A 22,443-nucleotide genomic window follows, 5' to 3' on the forward strand; every position below is an offset into this window, starting at 1 on the left:
ATCAACTGCAGGTGTAGAAAGATAGCTTCTCGCGTGCATGCAGGCTTTTGAGAGAATGTAAAAATCTGATGCTGCAAAGGCTGAACGTCAAAGTGATGTTAATTGCAATTGTACGTGTAAGTTTTACAGTTTTAAAAGCCTTATTGGAATAATGCGCATAAGTTTATATAACAGTGTGATATCTGAGTGTACAGAAATGTACACATGAAAGAACAAAAGATGTGCTAAGAGAAATAAAGCCTAGGCTCCTCCTTGCGTTTGGAAGAGGGTCCCATTATAAACAGAGTTATCAACAACCAAATCTAAAACACCACTCTCCCTTTACTCGATGACTAGACATTTTCTCCATCTCACAGCAGGGGTGAAAAAACAGTATCGTTTTTCTTTTCTTGAATCTGGTCATGAGGGAAATGTGACTGAGTCTTCTATTTCTCCTTGATTAGAGAGAAGGATCCCAGAGGGGCAGATGTTATTGAGAAAGTGAGACTGTAGGAAATTCCCAGCCGGACAGTTCTTCTCCCATCAGGGACCAGTGCTGCTTCACGCACCTGCGCAAATGATTCGGACCTGCATAAACAATTAGGGTAAGCGCTGTGTTACTCTCACTGCAGATTCCCCTGTCGGATTAGACCAAAATTCCCCAGGCAGTCAAAATGCAAGCTCTGAAGCAGCCAAACTCATCTGGCCTAGGAGGATACAAAACTTATGCGCCTACACGTCTCCATATTTTAATACCTGCTCAGTAATTCCACATTGTTGGGCTGATGATGAGTCAAAGGACTTCCAAGATTACTAGGTATCTTAGTGTGACAGAATCAAGCTTTACGATTCAGTGTCCTGGGATTACCAAAGTGGCATCAAGAAAAAATGGTTTATGAAGTTAGTAGTTGTGCATTTCTGGTTGCCTTTGTTGGATTGTATTGGATCAGCAAATGTGGCACACTGGGATTGTGCCTGTGATAATAAACACAGTGAAATGGTCTTTACTGTCACCATTGCATGGTCATTTACTCAGCTCCAGCTTATCGGGGTTATGTTAAAAAACTCACTCTCGGGAGCTATTAACTTCAGTTTTGTAGGCTTGAGTGAATAAATGGCTCTGTCTAAAGATTCAGGTCATCACAGCTATGGCCGAGCGGTCCGACATGGTAAATGCCAGACTCGGTGAGGTTCCCCGATTCAATCCATCTGCATGGCCAGTATGGCGCTGAGGCAACCAAATCTCCGAGGCTGGGTGTTGAATCACAGCTTTCCCTGCCTTGGACATCAGAGATGTGCTTCGGCTTGACTGAGAGTTGATTTCACGGTGCAGGCTTTTGTTAGTACTAATGCAGTGACTGCGAGTTGGTGGGACAATACCTCAGAAGAAGACGTGCATCTGACTTGCTTGCAGACTTCAGGGAGTTGCTGGGTGGCTCCAGCAGGTAGCTGGTCAACGGTCTTTTTGCTGAAGCACTAGGCTGTCAGTACGACTCCAGTGCGTAGCCCTCCATGAAGCCACTCGCTGAACATTTAAAGCCGAGGGGGGTAACTGTGACTCTTTGAGCTGCAAATCAAAATTTTCACATGGCTGAAAGGCAGAGGAGCCATACAGCCCATCTTAGAGGGGCTGAAAAGAGGAAATCATTCCAAAGCAGTTCACAGGCAGGAGATGACAGTCATTTCACGGGAAGCGACTACAGGTTCTTGCACAGTCCACCATGGACCAGAACGGGCTGTGCGCCCAGGGGGTCCCGGGGAACCTGGTTTTGCCAGCCTTGACAGCTCCCGTTGGGTTACTTCCAGATCGCCAGGGTTCTCATTGCTCAGCAGCGCCGACGCCAGCACTGTCCCACGAGCAGCTGTTCTGGCATGGGAGTCAGGAATCGCACGTGGCTCCAAAGCTACGGACTAGCTGTAACCAAGGTAAAGTTTACTGGACCTGAAGGTCACCGGTTCAGCAGCTAATGTCAAGCCCAAAGGCTGCCAACGCCGCTGCTTCAGGAGCTCGTTCCTGCTGACCTACGGATGCCAAGATAAGGCTCATGAGCAAAACCCAAAGTACGAGCTTTCTAGATTACTCAGTCTCTTCTTGGGTTTTAGGTACCTTGTTAAGACATGTGTGTTTCTGGAATTACTAACTTGGTGCGTGTCATTAGTGGGCTGCTGTGAACCCAGTAGTTCTCCGTCACCAACTGCAGGAACAGACAGAGCAAGTCAGAGCAAAGCAGAAACAGAAACCGAGTACTAGCAGGCAACCGGTGCTTCCACACGTGCTCTAACAAACTGAAATAACCTGTCTTTTGCCTTGATTTGTGTTGAAGAAAGGACGAGCTCGGCAGTTAAACGTTGAACTTGACCGTAAGCTTCCTGCATGATCTCCACCTGTAAAATATTCTCCAGATCAAAAGGTTGTTTTAAGAGGAATCGGGCTGCAGCTGAACACTGCAGCCCTGGTAACGATCCCGGTGGAACCGGGGGAAAACCCAAGCGCCAAGCTGTTACTGTTCCGTCTTTCGGGGCTGAGGGAAATAGCAAGGAAACCCTCTCCCGGGGCAGGCGGGAGGTTCCCGCGCGGGACAACGCTCATCCCCGCGGCGGCTCCTCAGGAAGGCCGGGCCCGGGCAGGCACCGGCGCTGCCCCAGCTAGGCCGCGGGGGCCGCGCGGTCCCGGGGCAGCGCCGCGGCGGGAACGGTGGGAGGCCCCCAAGGGAGGCGGCGCTGGCGGGCGCGGGCACGGGCACGGGCACGGGCACGGGCACGCGGTGAGGGCGGGGACGGGGACACCGCCCCGCGCAGCCGCCCCCGAGCCACGGCGGCGGCCGGAACTGGAGGCGGCAGGCGGAACTGGAGGCGGCGGCCGGAAGCGGCGCTCCTTACAGCGCTCACCATAGAGCTGGAGGAGACGCGCACACCCACGCCCACCCCCTCGAGCCTTTGGCATTTCCGGTTGGGTGCTCCGTCACATCCGGGCGGCTGAGATGCCGGTAAGGCGGGCGGGGGGAGGCGGGGGCCTGGGCGCTCCTCCAGGACTCGCCGACCTCTGCGGGGCACGGGAGCCAAGCGGGCCGGGGAGCGGGGGCGGGCGGCCCGGTCCTCCCCGCCGCCGGGGGCCGCCCCTCACGGCGACGGACCGGCCCCCGCGGCGGAGGAGGGGTGGCGCACCTGCCCCGCGTGGGGGAGGGGCGCGGCCCTGGCCGGACTTCGGCGCTCCGCCCTGCCCCGTGGCCTCCCTCTCCCCCCCCGCCCCCCGGGCTCCGGCCGGCGTCCGCCAGGCTGCCCCCCGTGCCCTCCCGGCTGAGGCGTGGGCGGCCGGGCCTGGCAGCTCCGGCTCTCGTCCCCGTGGGTCGCTCGGGTCCCGCCCTCCCGGGTGCGGGCTGAAAGGGGGCAGCGGGTGAACAAGCGGGAATGTTCCCGAGCCCTGGCTCGCGTGCGTTGGTCCGAGTTACCCTGCTTACCTGTGTTTGCTATCTTGTCCCGTCGCGGCAGAAGGTGAGGCTCCTGCACGGAGTATCGCGTGCCGCACTGCTTGCTGTCAGGAGCACTGGAGGGAGGCTTTACGTTCTCTTTTTAGCTGATCCACTATTCTCATTTTTTAACATATTCAATAGATTTGTAATTGTGGTGGAAGGGGGGGCAAGGACTGTATGTAGTTCACTTTCTTCTCCCATCGCTAGTGTCCGAGTGCTTTCCCAGTAGGCAAAAGTAGATACAAACATGTTCTTATTTTCCCTTGTAGCCCAAAGAAGAAACATTGTACAGGTGCTTATAAAATAACTTCTAACCTACCTGTGTTCATCAAGATATTTCTTATAATCAGAAATGTAACATCTTAACAGACAGGAAAAGCAGAGGTGTCCTGGTGACAGGTTGTTTGTGTATGGCTGTCTTTCATCAACAATTTGCATAATTCCACTGTTTCGCAGGCTGGGAATTCAGCCTCCTTGTCTCTTGCGTGCTTTATGTGATTTTCAGTTGATCCCATAAGTTTCCAGGACAAACGATCAATTTTCCATTGAAAATGAGCTATTGCAAAAAAAATGTGGTAAATAGCCTTTGAAAACTAATTTTGCAGTGTTAGGTTGTTATTTTGCCAACTCAATGACAACAGAAATGCAGGAACCAGGGTAAATGAGTTTTCCCAGTACTTCAAAGTATATTTTACAGTTACATGCAACATCTGCTTGCTTCTTTTAGCTTTGCTCCTTTTTTTTGGTTCCTCTCTCTTTATATTTCCTTTTTTGTTGTTTTAGGTTAAATTGAATATTTGCACAACACAGCTTCTTGCAGAAGGACCACAACACTGTTTTACACTTAGGAAAATATGAGAATAAGCAGGGAGTGTTCTCTCTGAACCAAAAAAAAAAATCTGTGCCTTGCTGAGGACAGCTGCAGGAATCGGACACTTGAATCAATGTTATCGGATGAGTTAGAATCCAAACCTGAGGTGAGCAATTATGAACTGGGTTTGGTTCCCAGGAACATTTGTGGGCAACACTTAGAAAAAGTTCCATGAGTTTACTCAGTTTACTGCTTACATGTTAATTCTCAAAGCATTTTCAGTGGCATCTTCTAATGCTTCCATGTTTTGATTTGAATGGTAAAAGATTAAAGAATATTGCAGTTGTTTTCCCCTCCTTTCAAGTGTCAGCCAATACTCTTGCCTGTTCTCAGGTTACATTATTTTTTTCACTATTATAATGTTCTTTCTGTTACAAGAATAAAATAAATTACTGTATTGCCTACTTCTTTCCCTCAAACCAAATTGACTTTACTCGGTTTTGGGGAGTCTGGATTATTCTATTAGCATCAGCCAGTTCTGTTTTTTTCAAGTACTTGTGTTCCCATTAAGCAGTTGGCAGAAGCGGTAGGCAGCAGCACCCAGGGGATCCTGGCTGCTCGGTGTGAGGCTGCCGGACCATTCCCAGGTTCAGCCAGTAGCACGGCTGAGCATGAATTGCAGTGATGTGTGTGTGTTGTGATGTGCTGGCCACAAACAGATACACAGGTAAAGAACCTTTAAGAGGTAAACATAAACAGCATGAACGCCACAAAAGTTTGCTAGTGGAATGTATCTATACCCACGCTCAACTCTCATGCATACTCACATTCACAGATGTCTCTGGTCTCCGCCAGGCCTAAAGTCTTTCCGGTGTCTGTGCCCAGACCCAGGGCTTTTTAGCCAGTTTCTGGCTGGAATCTTGAGTTTTTCCAGACTGTTTTTTCCTCCTCCTCACACATTAGTAGACTAGAAGTTCACTAGCAGTGCACTCACTTGTGGGGAGAATATTTAGGAATATGTTTAGTAAATAGATAGAAGGGATGGCAGTGATCAGACACAGCAGTGTACTGAGCAGCAGCCGGCTAACATATGATTGGAGTCTCTTCTCTCCCCCCTACCTACCCATGGTTCTTTTTCCACTTACCCACCTCGATTCCTCCTTTGATCCTCCCCCTAAGCATTGCATAATAAGTTTTACACATCCTGCAGTCCCTGTTGCATCCCGTAAGTTTGGTCCTTCCTATAACCCAAGACAATTTTGTTTTCTTACCAGTTGCAAAAGTTCTGCTTGAACCTCCGAGATTTCACTTCAGCAGTGGCCCGTTGATTAGTGTCTGAGGAGTTCTGGTCTTTGTTACTCTAAGCTGTAATTTGCTAGATACAACTGTCTGCAGTTTGTTACATTCAACACAATTGTATCAGTGTGTTCAATTTATTACATATCCTGTTTCTTGTCTTTTAGGCTGAGTAGCCATTAGCCAGCCACCTGTACATTCCCCCACCTAAAAGTGCAGAGGACTGTATCGCCTTGTGTCCTTGCTTTTTTTGATTCTCAGCTTTACCTCTTCAGAAGGCTAAGGTCCTAGAGCAGAGGACTTAGTACTGCTATGAAGTACCTTTTGGGGAAGTTCACAGGTGTAAATAGAATTGTTTTTGAGTCTTCTGTTTCTGTCCCTTTTCAGTCCATATGCAATACAGCAGGTATCTTAAACTGGTACTCTAAAGAGAATGATGATTACACGCTGGTAATTCGTCACAGCCCAGGTGATGTGGTAAGGTATTTGTTTCTTAGCAGAGCAGCCAAAGTCCTTCCAATCACACTATTCAGGAAAAGTAGCTATAAATTCTAGTAGCCCTGAGTAGTCTCAGTATCAGCTGTAAGGAGTTCCTTTCTCTTGCCTTGTGGTTGATCTCTCCTAACTTCTACCAAATTTTCTCCCAGTTCTGAATGGTAATGTGGGGGACTTTGTTACTTCGGTCTGCGAGTGGGTGGATTCCCATAGATTTCTGACAGCTAAGGACCAAGATAGTTGGAATGCTTGTTCCCTCATTCCTCAACTAGGATCTGTATGTGGGCCTTGTCTTTTCTCGACTTCAGTAAGGTATTTGTTAATTAGGCATGTTTACATAATAGTCCTATTTCCTCATAGCAGAGCTGCATTTCCCTCCCAGCAAGCCCAGAACAGAGTAGGCCATTCTCAGCAGGAACAGGCCTGATGCATGAAAGCTATGGTGGCTGCAGAGGGCATTCTTTCCATAGATGCTGTCTTCTAAACCACGTTCCTCAATCTTGATCAAGGCTATTTTATACTACAAATCTGGATTCATTTGCGTTGTGGATTACCAAATCTATACACACCCTTGTTCTGATTGTGAAAGTTGTGTTGTTAGTACTATTTTCTACTCCTTTGATGTGAAACTGGTAGATACCCTTTTTACACCTTTACCAAATAGCAGTTCAAGTATCTCTGAAAGTCAATCGTGATTTTATATCCTCTGGTGAGCCATGGCACCGTAATTCTTACAGCCACAGATGTTCCTTCATATCCCCTACCATGGGAGAAAGGTATTAATTAAGAGCTAACTGTGTTTGTGTAACATCTAGATAACATTAATCAAAGCACTATGGATGGATTGCATAAGCTTCTTTGCTCCTGGTTTTATCCCTAAAGAAGCCACCAATGTGCCAGTAAATGTTTAATACTTGAGTAGAGGTGAATCCTCCTTTCATAGGAAGTTACAAAGTTGCTTGGAGACAGTTTGTATGGGCAGATGGATCTGCTTTTTCTTCTGGACTCCCTGCCCCCAAAGCTGTATTACCAGCATTCCTCAGGGAACTGATAAGATCTGCATTTTGCATGCTTTAAGCCTTCAGGGTGATTTGTTACAATTGCAAATATTTCCAGCCACCTCCACCACACCGGTCCACTGCAGGGTGCTTTCTGCTGTCGGGGGTGGCTCTGGCACAATCGAGTGAACTACAGCTCTGGTCTATAAATTGAATTGGCTATTGAAAAGGGGGTGGAGGGAGGTATTTTAGCCTCTCCTTTCTCTCCTCATCAGCACCTCATAAGGAGAGACTCTTGTGAATGAATTAATTCCCCAGAGGTTGTATGGGAGGAGGGCATCCTAGTTTCTAGCTAAACAACCTCCTGCCCTCCACACCCTTCAGCTCCAGCCCCTCCTTTCCACCCCTCCCCCTCTGCTAAATGTTCTTTTGACCTCTTTATTTTGTAGTGGCTCACTAGTTAAATTTAAAACAGAAACAGTATCGATTAAAAACATGGTCCCTGATGCTCTGGGAGTCTGCTCTAGCTCTCCAGCTGTCCAGTGGGAGGACAGATCTGAACGTTAGTACTGGAGCAACCTTCCCCCCCTCCCCATCCCTCCCAGACACCCCCACCTCAAAGCAAGCAGCTGCCTGGCACTTCTTGGCTTTTGAATCATCTGATGAAGGGGGTCTGTTATGGGACACAAACTTCAACCCGATCCATCCCAGATGGCCATATTTTCATTTGTTTCTGTAGTGGTTTGTTTTTTTTGGTTGGTTTTGGGTTTTTTTTTTTTTTTTAGGATGTTTAGGAGGGGTTCCTAGTTCTTTAAACAGATTTCGCCCCCTCCCCCCCCTCGGGTGAGGGACATTGTCCAAGCCTTCTTGGTAACACAAGCATTCTGCAGTGCTTGTGGTGATAGACCCTGGGATCATCCTGTCCAACCATCTCTTGTTGAACAGCAGGGATGACAATTATTTGTTTAGTGACAAGAGCCAAGAAATATTTTACATTTTTAGTACATACACTGTCTACATTACTTGCAGGATTTTCAGAGTTATGTGGTGTTTCAGCAGAAGGAGTAAAAGGAGTGTATATTCAAGAAGGTGGTATGGCAGAGCCAAAAATAAAATTCTTCATAGCAAGATGCAGCTGAACTTTGCTCATTTTGTCCCTCCATGGCCTATAGATTCTCTTTGTATGACTCACATCTGGCCCATAAAGTTTGACTCTCTAAGTTGAGGATGTCCTTTTGCAATTAACCAGTATCAAAATCTTTTTCAAATTCCAAGGGACATCTTGGCTATAAAGTAAAGCCACTTTACACCTCTTACAATTCCTTTTGTGTTCTGTTAATATTCTGTACATTCAGTTTCCCTAACTTTTCCTATTCAGGTGCCCCAAGATGTTCTGTCTGCTTGGTTACAAATTCTAGCACTTTGGCCATATTTGCAGAAGGATCAGTCCCCTCCTTACATAGAGATTCTGTAGTCACCATCCCGGGAATACTTACAGCCCATATGGATCCTGTTTGTGATGCCAGATATTATGTGGTTATGAGATCTGACGAACTGTAGCATCCAGGAAACTTCCCCCCCCCCCCCCCCCCGCCCCGGTCCTTCAGACAAGAGACCACTGGACTGTTCCCAGGTGCAGGCAGAAGTGAGGCTGAGCCTGAACTGCAAATATGTGCCCATGCACACACATAGGCAGTACAGACACATATGGCTGTAAACACTAACATATGGCAGGACAGTACCTTTACAGGCACCCACAAACACAAGTGACATTCACATGGAACAGGAAGACCACAGATGGCCTAATTCTGTTCCTACTCATCAGGTAATCAGGCTTGAACTTTGCTAGCGTATTACACACGTGCCCTCTCTCAGCTGATACGCATACTCACAGTCATGGATCTGTCCAGTCTCTGCCAAAGCTTGAGTCCTTCCAGCATCCATCTCCAGGCCCTGGACTTTTTAATCCAGCCTCTGGCCAGGATCTTGAGTTTCCAGATTGTGGCTTCCTCCTATTCACAGGCGAGTCCAACTTGAAGTTAACTAGATGAACGTACTTGGAAACTGTTTAGGAGCAAACAGCATTTGAGAAGACGGGGTAGACTACAGTGATGAGGCAGAGCAGCGTACTGACCTGCAGCCTGCTAACATGTGGTCGACTCATATTATCCCCCACCCCCTTCCTGTTCCCCATGGTTGCTCCTCTCCTATCCACCTTGATCCCTCCCTTTCCCCGCCTTTGATCCTTCCCCTAAACATCCATAAGTTTTTGACATTCCCACAGCCTCCTCTTAAAACATCTTATAATAAGTTTTACCCAGTCCCAGAATTTCCCCCATATCCTGTAAGAAGTTTGCTCTTGCCTATGAGATGTGTTCTGGTAACCCATGGTAATATTGTTCCTATCTCTTACAAAGTTTCTGGTTGAATTTCTTCAAGGTCACACTCAAGTCGTTCCTGCAATGGCCCATCCATCAGTGTCCCAGGAGTTCTGGTCTTTGTTACTCCCTTATCTGCAGTTTGTTAGAGTTTGTGTATCTGCACGTTTAATTTATCACCTCTCCTGTGCCTAGTCTGTCTTTTATGCTGAATAGCCAATTACCAGATACCCTTACAATTTCCTATTTGCTTTCAGCTGCAAAGCCAAATTATAAGAAACTTAAGAAAGCAGCACAGTGTTTGTAATTAGTTTTTTCCCCATATTCCAGTGCTGTAGTTGTCACAAAAGTATTCAATGATTTTGAACAGGAAGGAAGGTTTCTGAAAGTACTTGGCTGTGAAGATTCAACTGTCACATGAAAATTTTTATTTTCTCTGAATTATTTGATGTAGAGTTGGGAGGGATATATTTAGTGATTAGTTTGCTTTAGTTTATGGGAAGGGTTGGGATTTTTCTATTCCAAATTTTAACAATGAGCATGATTCGTGTCCTTTTGTTTACTTCTGCTTCTTTTGCCCCCTTTTAATTCTCTGTACTAGCTTGTTATTACTTTACGAAGAAAATTAAAAGGATCTCTTTTCTTTTGAGCATCTGTTTGTGGCTGCTGCATTTTGCTTTTCCCTAGTGGCTTAATGTTGCTGTGTGGAAGTGGAGAGTTTGAAGCAAAGCTTTCCTATTGTAGGAGGAAAGTTTTATCTAAGGCTTTCTGTATAAAGATGGAAGAGTCCATAAAACAAGTGTTTCATGGTGGAGTAGGCAGCAGTAGGGATCATGAACAGCTTTTAAATGAAAGACAATCCAGTAATTTAGAACCCTCTTGCTGCTCACATTTTTCAGTCCAACTTCTTTCTTCTGATTGCCTTGCTCTGTTATTCCTAACTCCCTTCTCTTTTTACCCCTCTTTCTCCTATTTTTTTGATAAATTAGAATGCATGGCTTTGGGGGAGGGACTATCTCTTATTGCCTATATATTTTTTTGACAACATAAACAGTTCCCTCTTCTGACTGGGGCCTCTGGATAATCTTATAATATACCTAAGAGGAAAAAATGCTAACCTTTCAAACTGCAGTCTGGCTTGTGGCCTAGTTCAAGTGGCATATTGCCATCTGAATGACTTCAGGACTTAATTTTTACCTTCATAATTGTCAGCAATGACAGGCTGCTCCTAAGGGAGGATGAGCTGGGAGCCAAGGTGATCCCAGCCTAGGTGGTGTCCTCACTGACCAGGGCACAATCCTGCAGCACCTGAGCACGGCAGGGCACTGGTGCTGGAAACAGGGTCCATCCACAGCCCTGAACGAGGCAAAGTGATGAACCAGGTCCGGGGTCTATCCAGAGAGTCCAGTCAGGAGTAGCAGGAGATGGGGCTGGAGACACTGATGCGGTAGAAGTCTGAGGTTCATCCAGGAGACAGGGCTTGAGACAGGTAAACCTACAACACAGCTCAGGAGGGGACTAGGAAGCACAGGCTGAGCTTAAATGGAGCCCCTGGGTTTAAGTGGAGCCCCTGGGCAGAGGGTGGGGGTGGAGGCCCCAGGTGAGACCACTCAGGGCAATTAAGGCTTCAGGGCTCTGACAGCAGTAACTCTTCAAGGTAAAACTGCTTGAGTATTTCCAGTGTTTTTGTGAGAGGAAATAAACATAGAGACATCAGAGCCCAAACTATTAAGTTTTCTTTGCAGTTTCTTTGATTTAATGAACTTCATCCTGATGTAGGAGAAGCTCAAAAGGCTGGTATCTGCTATAGAAATAATTTGGAATTGGGTGCCAGTAGTTCTGAAAATTAAATACTAAGGCAATCGCAACGTACAAAATAAGAATCAAATTATTAGTGACTGTTGGGTTTTATTCACAAATATACCATGGGCATATCGTGCTTTTTTACTCTGTTTCTTTTGACACTGATGAACCATCTCACTGCACAGACAACTCCCTCTGGGCTCTGTGGGAATGCATGCTAAAATGTGTCACAATGAGGGTAGTAGCTTTTGAATTAACTATCTTCTACAGTTTCCTTCTAAATGCCAAAGATAAAGGAAGTCTGTTGCATACAGTTGTTTGCTAGACAGCAGCAGAATGCAGGATCTTTATGTCAAGGAGTTTCCTAGAGATAAGGAATAGCGACTTGAGGGTTGGTTTTGATGTATTGTTATTTTCCATATTTCTTTCATCTGTGTTTTTCAACATAGTTTGAGAATGCGAGTATAGGAGTAAGTATGTTTGACAGAACTTACAGCCAAATAAATAGATCCTATATATGGTTTTTGAGGGGCATTTTCTCTGAAATGTGGAGTATGTGTCTGGGTCTGTAACAACTGACGCCTTCAGTCTTTCTGGTCTCCAGAAGTTTAATTCCATACAGTGGAAGGATTTGAGACTGTATTTGTTAAAAAAGCTTGTGGACTTCACAGAAGAATTAGTTCAGTCCATTGCAAAAGTTGGGCTGTGTTATCTCCTAACTCCCAGCAGCACTTCCTTTGTTAAATCAGAATATTTTAGTACGGACTGCTGTGGCACTGGTAACAGAAGAAAGAGTCTCATTTCTGTGTCTGTGCTTGGAGGTAAGGCAGTTATATCCAGAGTCCAGCGTTATATCCAGTAGTCTGACAAAAGCTTGAGATGTTGTCAAGGGGACAGAATGAGTAAACAAGGCACATGCTTTGCTGCTCTGAACTTGGTTAAATATGGGAAGACTTTCAGGGGTGAGGAAAGGCATTTCTCTGACTTCCAGTTCCTTTTCAAATGTCAGGTTCCTTTTCTATAACTCAAGATTTTTAGGAGTTAGCCAGAAGTAATTTTTGCATTGGCAGAGCTGACTGACATTACGGATAGCTAAATCTGCTGGACTGAATGACCCCGGGCATTTCTCACCCTCTGGACCCATCAAGATGAGGGCTGCTCCCTATTTCTGATCTTAGATCCAGCCACTAGTGAGGTTCAGTACAATTTTCAAGTAGGTGCACTCACACAAGCACTGTACAGATGTGACTGGCACTAAACAGATTAACACAGGTAGGACGCTCGTAGCTTTACCCACATAAACACAGGCAGCGCAAAGTGCTGGATTCTGTTTCCAAGGGTTGCTGCCTAGAGACAACCTTCATGGGTTTCTCCAGGATATGTCACCACACCTCTTGTTCTGCTTGCCAACTAGTCCGGCTTGGCGTTCACTAGCGTATGCCACACACGCACTCCAGAGAGCAGGATCACACAGGAAATAGTTAGGAATGGAGTTTAATAAGAAGACAGGACGGACTGCGATGGTTAGGCTGCATCAGACAACTGAATTCACCAACTTCCTGCATATATGTAATGGGCCCCTTTTGTCCTCCTCCATTTTCCTGTGTTTGTTCTGCCCTGATCCGCCTTGATCCCTTCCTTTTCCTGCCTTTGGCCTTTCCCTTAAACAATGCATAATAAGTCCTGTACAATCCCCCAAATCTCTCGTTCAGTCCCAAAGTCCTCCCCAGGGAACGCATCCCAGTATAAGGCCTATACCTCTTTATGCAATAGTCCCCCTTATTTTGCATAGCATTCTGGAGAGGGTTTCTTCTGTTGAATCCCCATAGTGGGTGGGTTTCATGCTAAGGACAATGGCTTTAATTGCCCATCTTTGATGGTTTTAGGAGTAGCTGATTTGGATAGATAAGGCTGGCTGTGTTCTCCCCCTTGTCATCCCAACCTTGTTCCTCTGATCATTATCTGCCTGTTTTGAATAGCCATTAGCTAGACATCTTTGCAACGTCTTTTGCTTGCTTTTCTATTTAAGAAAGGCCAACTTTCTTTCAGTTAAGTATGTAAAGATGATGATTTAAAAAAAAACCTGTACCAAAGGCTGAGCATAGAAAACATTTACTTGGAAGGTTAGAGCGTAGTAAAGTATCAAGTGGTAAAAGATGGATTAAAAAGGAATATATGCCTTAAAACATGGCATATATTGGTAAAATTTATCTTGGTAAAAGATTAAATAAAAAGGAATATAGCCTAAGGAGTCTTCAGAGTAGTCTGCAATGATCCAGAGCTGTTTATTGTATGTTAAAGAAATGAGAATTTTATAGGTACTTCAGAGGTGACAAATACAAACGATTCCTTCTTTGCCATTAATGTGAAGTGAAAAGCTTCCATTTACTTTGATGTGTATTCATGGGATTATATTCAGTGTCTCCTACAAGACAGCGAGGGGTAAGGGACTGGGTTTAGTACCTTTTTAAATGATTTGTGCTGCTCTTGACCTAATCTTCAGTATCTTTTTTCAGCTGCTGGTTCAGTTTGTTCAGAATACTTCTATTCCACTGGGGCAAGGGCTGGTTGAATCGGAACCAAAAGACATCACCTGTCTTTCTCTCCTTCCTGTTACTGAGACCTCAGAATGCAACAGACTCATGTTGCCAGGTAAAATCTGTGTGGCAGATCTTTGCGAGTGTGCCCTTTATACAGCTGTCTTTGCTGCGCCACTGTGGCACACCGTCTCTTGCCAATAAGGCGTTCCAGGGATGGAGGAACAGGTTCAGAAGGGTGACTGAAACTTTTCTCATTTAACAGTGAAGTCTGACTAGTTAGAAAATTCCTTCCTCCTCCAATCTCTCTCCAGTTCTATTTTTTTTCTAGGAAAATAACTTCATAGATAGCTTTTAGTCATAGTGTATTTATGCTTTTTATTTACTCTGGTTTCACTTTCTTCACTAGATGATGAAAGAGATCTCACTTCTCCAAGTCACACTAATTCTTCCAAAGATGTTTCTTCATCTGCTGTCTTGAGAAGTCTCCAGGTAAATGTGGGCCCTGATGGAGAGGAAACAAGGGCACAGAATGTACAGAAACCATCTGAACTTCTGTCAACTCCAGAGACTTCCAGTTTATTGCAAGACCTCCAGCCCAGTGACAGCACTTCATTTATTCTTCTCAACCTAACAAGAGCAGGTAATTCTCCTTCTGTTTGTCATCTGGCTGGATATGTCTCAGACAACAGAATGCAGGAGATACAAGTACAACTGTCTCTGCTGCTTATGAAGGGGAAAGATCACGAAATTTGCTGGGCATTATTGGATATTTCAGGAGCATTTAATCATCAACAGCTTCCTACAATGTAGAGGTCAGTGAAGACTTTTTCAGTGCAGCTATTACATCTATGCCATGAACACTAGCCTCTGGGAAGCAAAAGAAATTTCCCTCTGTTACATTATCCTTCTGTTTCATGAAGTTGTCTTCTTTTCTAGGGCTGGGGTCTCCAGCAGAGCACTTGGTGTTTGTTCAAGATGAAGCAGAAGATTCTGGGAATGACTTTCTCTCTCATGATAGCACAGACAGCAGTACCCCATGGTTCCTACGAGTGCAAGAATTGGCCCATGACAGTTTAATTGCTGCCACTCGGGCACAGCTCGCTAAGAATGCCAAAGCAAGCAATAATGGTAGGAAATACCCTGCTTCTGTCTCAAAAGTTGAATGTTCCATACAAGGCCCCTAGTTTTGGCTCTCTTTCACTCTCTCTTACTCTTAATCTATTCTGACATGTCTTCAAATCATCAGTGACAGAATTATACAGAACAATCGTGTAATTTTTCTGCAATATAAATAGGCTCCTCAGTTTTTCTCAGGGAATGAACTTTAGTGGACCCAGCAGTTCCATTGTAGTCCGCGTGTTCTCTGGTACATGTGAAGAGTATCTTCTTCCTGACTGCAGCTGCTTGTATTTCAACTTTCATTTTCACTTTCAAGTGTCTATTTTTAATGCATACTGTAATTCGTACTTTCTTCTTAGCTCCACTGGGTTTGGAGATCAGCTTTCTGGAGAATACATAATTGGATTTGGTCACATGCTTTGTGACTTAATTATTTTAATAAATAGTTGCAAACAAATGCAATATCTCTTTTTAGCTAAGGTATTTTTAAAAATAGTTATCCTGGCTGGTACTTAAAATTGGTTGGTTGGTATTGATATAGAGACCATTTTTATAATTTTCATGCATTGGCTTTCTATTCTTCTTGTGATGAGCCTCATCTGGTAGCAGCTGACCTGATACAGGTGGCTTGTTGGGAATAGTTTATGGGCCTGGCAAAGTTTGCAAATCTGTGTCTGATCCCTGTTATGGGCTAGGCAGCAGCATGTAGGACATGGTAAACAATTAGTAGCCAGGCACATACCTGCTTTACAGTCCTGTATCATATATGATGCTGGTTTTATCTACTAAATTTGACACATTATAGTAATCTGTATCTTTTTTAGATTTTGCTGGGATTTTTGTTCCAGGTGAAAATGTTCATCTTTGCTCAGGAGATGGGCAGCCAAAAGACTCTAGCCCCATTCCTCATTTATCTCGCGTGGAAAGGAAGCTGAAGTGCACAGTTGAGGGCTGCGATCGGACATTTGTGTGGCCAGCTCACTTCAAGTATCATCTGAAAACACACCGGTGAGTGGAATAAAGCTATATGTTGTCATGACTTTGAAAAACTATGCTCTGTATTCAGGATAGTGTTAGTTTTTGACATCGACAGGCTGTGAAAACCTGGTATTACTCTTAGAAATACTAGTCCCGTTGCTTGCTTTAGGTCATTTATGTTGAAACACTTTGACCAGATTTAGATTATTTTTGCAGGTCCTTGTTAGTGTTTGGTTCAGAATATTTGTATTTTAACAGGTGCTCAATAAAGGGCATCACTATCACTTCTGTGGTATAGTGAACATTAGAACTTGTAGGATGCTATCGTACTTTTATATATCCTTGAACAAAGTTGCTTGCTCTAACAAATGACCCTAATCTTTTTTAGATAAGAAATTGGCAGTCTCTGAGGTAAACTGTAGACGAGAAGCTTAAAAACTGGGAAGGACTCCAATAGACATGAGCCCACCATCCTGCCCTGAGACAGGGCCAGCAGTAATTGCATATGTTATATGTACACATACAGCCATTTTTGATCCTCCAGTGACTGAAATTCCACTATATGTGGAATGTTCCTATACAATCTGTTGCACTGCTTTACTAAATCATTCTGGGTAGAGAACAGGCAAGGCAATATGATGAAAAGATACTACCTGAACAAATTCTTCCAGTGGGCCACTCAGACTCTAGTTCCTTAGGACTTAGGTCACTCACTTCAGTTGAGTCTCTCTGTTTTGTGATATAATTCATTTCGGTTTAAATGTTTCTGCTTTTTATTTAATTAAAAAAGAAGTCGAGTGTTCATGAAAAATACATTGCAGTAGCTGGTAATGAAACAGCTATTTTGGTCCTTTCCAGGAACGACCGCTCCTTCACCTGCCCAGCAGAAGGCTGTGGAAAAAGTTTCTACGTCTTGCAGAGGCTGAAGGTGCACATGAGAACTCACAATGGTGAAAAACCCTTCGTGTGCACGGAGCTGGGCTGTGGGAAACAGTTCACAACAGCTGGAAATCTGAAGAACCACCTACGAATTCACACTGGTGTGTTTTAGACCTCACCTATTTGTGGTCTGCAGAGGTGGGGTCTTTACTGAGGAATAAACTTCCTCCTCCATCCTCAAACTGTTGAGGATATTATGTTGTTTATCTCTGCCCTTCATTAATGTCCCTTTTCTATCAATTCACATTGATCTATAGGTCAAATTAATCAACTGCTTACCCCCTTTACTATCCTGTATAATTTCACACAGGTTTCACCCTTCAAATACTATATGATGATGCTGTACTCTGCTCAGATCCATGCTCTGAAGATTCCCTTCCCCCCTCAAATTGTTTGATGGAGGGGGGGTGTGTGTTGTTTTGGGGAGAAACTAGACTGTTCCCAAGGGAATAGTTAGTGAACACAACTGCTGTAATTGTTTTTTTATAAAGAAGCTCTTTTAAATTCCTGAAAGGCACAATAGCTTAAATATTTCTCCAGCGTGGAGTCCTGGTGGACACATCTGGCTGAATCTGACTAGGTTATGTTACCTCTGCTGCTTGTAGAATGACTACCTTTGGGAAATTTAGGGAAGTGAGGAATACAGTGGAATGAGTAGCAAAAATATAGTAGCAAAGTCTAGTAGAAAAAGGAAATAATTAGGAAACAGCATTTTGGCATGCAAACTGCTCTGTTTGTGCAAATGCTAATTTGGGACATTACCATATGCTGGAGCCTAATGTACTCTTTAACTCATGCTCAGCTTTTTGTATTAAGTAAAACAAGAACCTTTATTTCATAGTGCTGTATTTTATACATGGTTTGTTTATGCTGTCTCCTCTGGAGAATTTGATCCTGCCTTGTCAATGTTTTTAGAAGTTGGTGTACCAGCCAAAGTCTTGACAACTGCATAAAGTGCTTTAGGTGGTTTTATCCTAGAAAGTTGTTTGAGAGAGGCACACAAGTTACTGCTGAAATGATCAGCAATTTAATAGTTAGCAAAGTTCATCGTGAATCTTCTGGTGGTTTTGATTGTTTGCTTTTTTAAGCCTCAGGGTTATCACACCACTTAAACAAATGGCCCAGTTCAAGCCTTTCAGAATATTGTTAGAGATTCCCTGATGGCCTAGGAAGTTAGTGTTGCATTACAGTTGGTTAACATTTCAAAATAACCTTGACAACTGTGACAGCACAAGGCCTCTCTAGTAAAATGAAATCGCAGATTATGTGGGCTGCCAGCAGCTGTTTATGCCTTCTGCCTTACTTAAACACTACCGTATGGTATGTACTTCGTAGATACACATGGAAAAAGGTTGCTATTTTAAAGAATTTGCAGTCTAGCTAGAACACACGGTTTGGGGGCAGATGTGGGGATGTGGTGAAAAATTATATATACCAATAATAAAATTTTGAATGTGTAGTAACAGCAGCCATCGTTTTTACAGTTGTCTTTTGCACTTAAAGCTCCCAGCCAAGGCGCAGATAAAGTTACTAGGCCCAGCTGACACATGCACAATCCTCCGTGATAGCGTGAGTGTTCTGCAACCAACAAAGTAGTAGCTTCTGGAGGAGTAAATAATAACTTTCTTAACTGCAAATTGATAATGTGCAATTAAGAGTTTGATCAGACCAAAGGTGTTATAAAACCGCAGGTGTAAATAGATCTGGGGTTTCTTATAGATGGAACTGTGTGCTGTTAATTTTGTCAATGGTAGTTTTCCTTCCTTCTTTCCAAGTTTTAAATATTTATAACAAGGCAGAAGGTACAATCAGTGTTTGAGAATCTGCCACATATTTCAGCTTTGTAACACCAGTCAGAACATGCTGCGTGGATCCTTTTTGCTCAGATCTGTTGAACGCTATAGCGGATAGGAAGCTGAGAAGTGAACTGTAGGGAGAGGACTTTTAAAGGCAAAATCACAGTAGAAACAACTTTAAGAACAAATTTACTCTGAAAGAACTAGGTGTATGTTAGACAATAAAATAGCTAAATTAGCTTGCTTAATCTCCTGTGGACTTGCTGTTACTCTGATACGGTAGTCTGGTTAAAGACTTGAAATCGTTGTGTTAGACGGTGTATTAAGTTCTTTAGTGGGATGTTGCAGGCAAAAGTTACCTCTAGTTTTATTTAAGGCTTTATTAAGAGGGTGTTTAGAACAGATTAATTATATTGCATTGCATTAGTGTAGTCACCTCCCAATTTATCATCATTTAGACAAATACAAAAATAGCTGTGGAGATACATAAAAATAACAAATTTCAGCCTATGAGAACAAATTGTGCCTTGAATTACTGTTCCTCCGCACATAAATATAAATGACTGACACATTTCTCACAGGATTTTGCCAAGTTCAGCCTAATCTGAAATAAAGTATAGAATCCGATATGAAGGGAAATACAATTAATGGGATTTTTGTCACTGAGAGGCAGAAAGGGAGCAGGATCCTGGGAGTGTGTGAAGCAGAGAGCTGGTTGTTAAGAACTGCATATAGAAGATATATCATAGTCCAGGCACTTCTGTATTACTCTCTTGGTATTTATATACTTGGAAGATGTATTTAGAAACAGTGGACCCTTGCTTCGCTTTCAGTGAATGATGATCTAAGAATATTTCAGAAAGAATGGCAGTGTTTCCTCTTGAAAGCTGATGAAGAGAATGCTTTAAAAGCCTTAGGAAGCATATGTGTAATTTCCGTTGAACTTTGTTGCACATAAGGCCAAAAGGGAGAATGGGGTAGAGATCTTCAGAGGGACTCGGACAATCAGATCAAGTTGTGGTCCCAAAATCTAAGAACTTACTTTTCCTTTGTAGGGGAAAAACCCTTTCTGTGTGAGGCACAGGGATGTGGTCGCTCCTTTGCCGAATACTCCAGCCTTCGGAAACATTTGGTTGTCCACTCAGGTAAGAGTCTTCACCTGACATTCTGTGACCTATCTGAGAAAAGATCTGTATTGTAGGACTTTGATTTGATTTCCTTAAGAAAAATCCCCTGGTTTCTACAGGACTTCTGTTGATAGTGTTTCACGACTTCCTTTGTGGTGCCTATAGCCTGTACACTTTAGTCTTTTCTGTTGTTTCTGTTTCTAAATTCAAATTACATTTTTAAAATTTATTTTAAAAATTGTTTCTAAAATGTCATTAAGTTAGATTAATCAAAGCCATTCAAATCTGAAATCTCTCATGAGTCGTTTCTGCCATAGGTAGGGTTTTCCTTTATTTTTTAATGCTACACACTTGTAATTGGACAAAGCATTAGATGTAAATGTATTTCACAAGTGTTTCGAAGCTTCTGCCTTCTGTTTTGATTGATCTATCTTAATTATCATCAGCACATAATGAATATGGTTTGTTTGGGGAAGGGGAGATTTTATTGGGGTAGTAACTTTTGGAATTACCCGAGTTCTGCACGCTTTTTCTTTCCTGTCTCCTTGGCTTCCATGCTATTGAGCTCACACATATGGACATCATACTTCTTGTACTGTGAAAATGATAGACTGCTCTGTAAAATGGAAATCCTTTCACAGTGACAAGTCATCATCCCGCCTCTACCCAGTAATGTAAACCAGATGCTGCAATTTGTTGTGTGATGGCAGGAGATAGCTTCCTTGCCTCTGCTTCCTTGCTTTTGGTCATTTTATTCTAGGTATGGGATATCAAATATTTCCATGTCACTGAGTAAGAGATTCCAAATAACTTGTTCCCTCTTATAAATCAGACTTGAAGACTTTATGTTACTCTTCAGACTTGAGATTTCCAACAGGTGGCAATACTGATACCTAAAACTCTTCTGTTCTGGAAGCTTATTGCTCTCCAGGAAACAGGAATATTTCTCATTTGTTTTTTTCACCGATAATGAGCACCAGTGGTGTCAAGAGCCATTTCAAAAGAGTATTATTGGCTTCATCGTTGATGAGGTCTTTATTCCCAATTTGGTAATTCTTGGGATATTTTTTCCCCCTTATACTCCAAGGAGTGAAGCCCCATCAGTGCCAAATTTGTGGGAAGACATTTTCCCAGAGTGGTAGCAGAAATGTGCATATGAGGAAACACCACTCCCGAATTGGAACAGCTGGCAGCAGAGAGCGAGAACAGCCAGGTAAGGAAGGGAGGGCACTCTCTGTGGGGGAGAAGTGCAGGAAAGCATTAGTGGATGGTCAAAGAGAAAGGAGGATGTTTGTCCTGAAAATACGAGACCACAAGCCAGTAAGGAATAAAAGACTGTTCCTCTTGGAGGTGAGGATGGATTGCTCACCTTGCCCTTTTCTAGGATAGAAGACAAAGGTGTATTTCTGTATTGTGGTCAAGGGGCAGATAGGTTTATTGTTTTCAAAATTAACATGAATCTGGTATCTTTTCTTCCTATGGAATTTGTGCCCTTCGTTATGTATTCTAGTTGTAAGCAGCCTGGTTTTTTATGCAATGTGAATTATTTAAAGAGAAAGCCAAGCCTGCATGAGATCCCACCATACTAAGGCTCAAAACAATAAATGTAGGAGTCACCATCCCTTGGAGCGCTGGATGCCCAAAGAGTAGGAACGGATAAAACAGGTGTCTAGGGAAGAAGACTACGTGACTTGGAGGCGGGCAGGGATTGTATCATATATTGCAGTATCATTACATCATGAGAATTTTGTTTTACCCTTTTTTTTTCACAATAGAGTCACTGATGGGCAGCAGTTTGCTGGAAGAATCTACAGTGCATAGTAAAAATCTCATCCCCATGAACTCTCAGCCCAGCCTTGGCGTTGAGTCTCTGCACCTGCCAGACACTGAGTCTATTATTGGAGTAGAGGAGGGTGAGACCAGCTGCTCTTTCTTCCGCCCTCTTATATGTGGTGACTGAAGTGGGATCGATCATTCCTCCTAGAGGCTCCCCATGTTGCAGTGGGATGAGTGAACATCGCTTTAACTGTGCACAGGGCGGGTGGGTAGATGGAGAATGAATCATAAAACTGGAGTTGGAGAAGACCTACCGGACCAAGTTTCTCTCTTGCAGAGCTTAAAAGGTGAAGTCTGCTGCTTAGGTGTCATTTAGCCCATGTCGTGGAACGCCATTTCAAAACTGTTTATGCAGTCCATTCTCCTAAAGCCTAACGCGTTTGTTTTGCTGGAGCACCTAGGAGCCCCAGTTAAGGACCAGGACCTCATTGTGCTAGGCACTGTACAAACATTCAGTATCTTGAGCAACAGGCCTTCCTTCCATCCTTTACCTTCAGAGACTATATTCTAATACATCTCACTGTCAGAAGCTGACTTACTATCTGAAATAAATGTACTACTTGATATCATTTAATTACATTTGCTGTGTTCTTTTCCTGCTTTCCCCAGTCACTTTTTCCTCCAAAATTTGGTATATCAGGCTCTTTAAATGAGTCTACCATGTAGATGTTTTGAATTTTTGTTAACTTAAAGAGTTTCTTCAGAATCGGGATTATTAAGAATGCAGAGTTCTGCTAAGATACTACACGTCTATAACAGCTCCTATGCGAAGAGAATGCTTTTAGTTTATATTGCTCCCTAGCTGAATGTAAAGGTAGTGCTGCTGTCATTAAAGGTATTGTAATTTGGAGGCTCTTGCAGAAGCTCCACCAGGTACC

The 22,443-nt window shown here is 43.6% G+C and overlaps 1 protein-coding gene and 1 long non-coding RNA gene across 5 annotated transcripts; one reads left to right on the plus strand and one right to left on the minus strand.

The window, feature by feature from the left end:
* Nucleotides 1–81: 81 nt before the first annotated feature.
* Nucleotides 82–2,602, minus strand: LOC143163549 (uncharacterized). The gene is made up of 2 exons (XR_012995933.1): nt 1,360–2,602; nt 82–567 (listed from the first exon to the last, which is right to left on the minus strand). It is a non-coding gene; the product is annotated as an uncharacterized LOC143163549 (long non-coding RNA).
* Nucleotides 2,603–2,878: 276 nt separating this feature from the next.
* Nucleotides 2,879–22,144, plus strand: ZNF410 (zinc finger protein 410). Of its 4 annotated transcripts, none has more exons than XM_076345083.1 (10): nt 2,879–2,966; nt 4,233–4,426; nt 13,747–13,882; nt 14,177–14,410; nt 14,707–14,898; nt 15,714–15,897; nt 16,726–16,907; nt 19,658–19,747; nt 20,817–20,942; nt 21,505–22,144. In XM_076345083.1, the coding sequence occupies exons 2-10, from the start codon at nt 4,394–4,396 to the stop codon at nt 21,687–21,689; spliced, it is 1,362 nt and encodes a 453-aa protein (XP_076201198.1). In that variant the 5' UTR covers nt 2,879–2,966; nt 4,233–4,393; the 3' UTR covers nt 21,690–22,144. The 4 variants fall into 4 exon arrangements, with proteins under 4 accessions (XP_076201198.1, XP_076201201.1, XP_076201202.1 ...); XM_076345086.1 differs by having other exon boundaries at nt 15,738–15,897; XM_076345087.1 differs by having other exon boundaries at nt 15,762–15,897.
* Nucleotides 22,145–22,443: the final 299 nt, after the last annotated feature.

The sequence above is a fragment of the Aptenodytes patagonicus genome, chromosome 7, assembly GCF_965638725.1.
Source record: "Aptenodytes patagonicus chromosome 7, bAptPat1.pri.cur, whole genome shotgun sequence".
In the NCBI taxonomy this organism is placed as follows: Eukaryota; Metazoa; Chordata; class Aves; order Sphenisciformes; family Spheniscidae; genus Aptenodytes; species Aptenodytes patagonicus.

What these genes read in the sequence shown, in the direction of transcription:
- ZNF410 (XM_076345083.1), top strand. Translation starts at nt 4,394, where the DNA reads ATGTTATCGGATGAGTTAGAATCCAAACCTGAG. An exon ending in TGCCAAAGCAAGCAATAATG is followed by an intron (nt 14,899 to 15,713) that starts GTAGGAAATACC and finishes TATCTTTTTTAG; the next exon opens with ATTTTGCTGGGATTTTTGTT. An exon ending in ACATTTGGTTGTCCACTCAG is followed by an intron (nt 19,748 to 20,816) that starts GTAAGAGTCTTC and finishes TTATACTCCAAG; the next exon opens with GAGTGAAGCCCCATCAGTGC.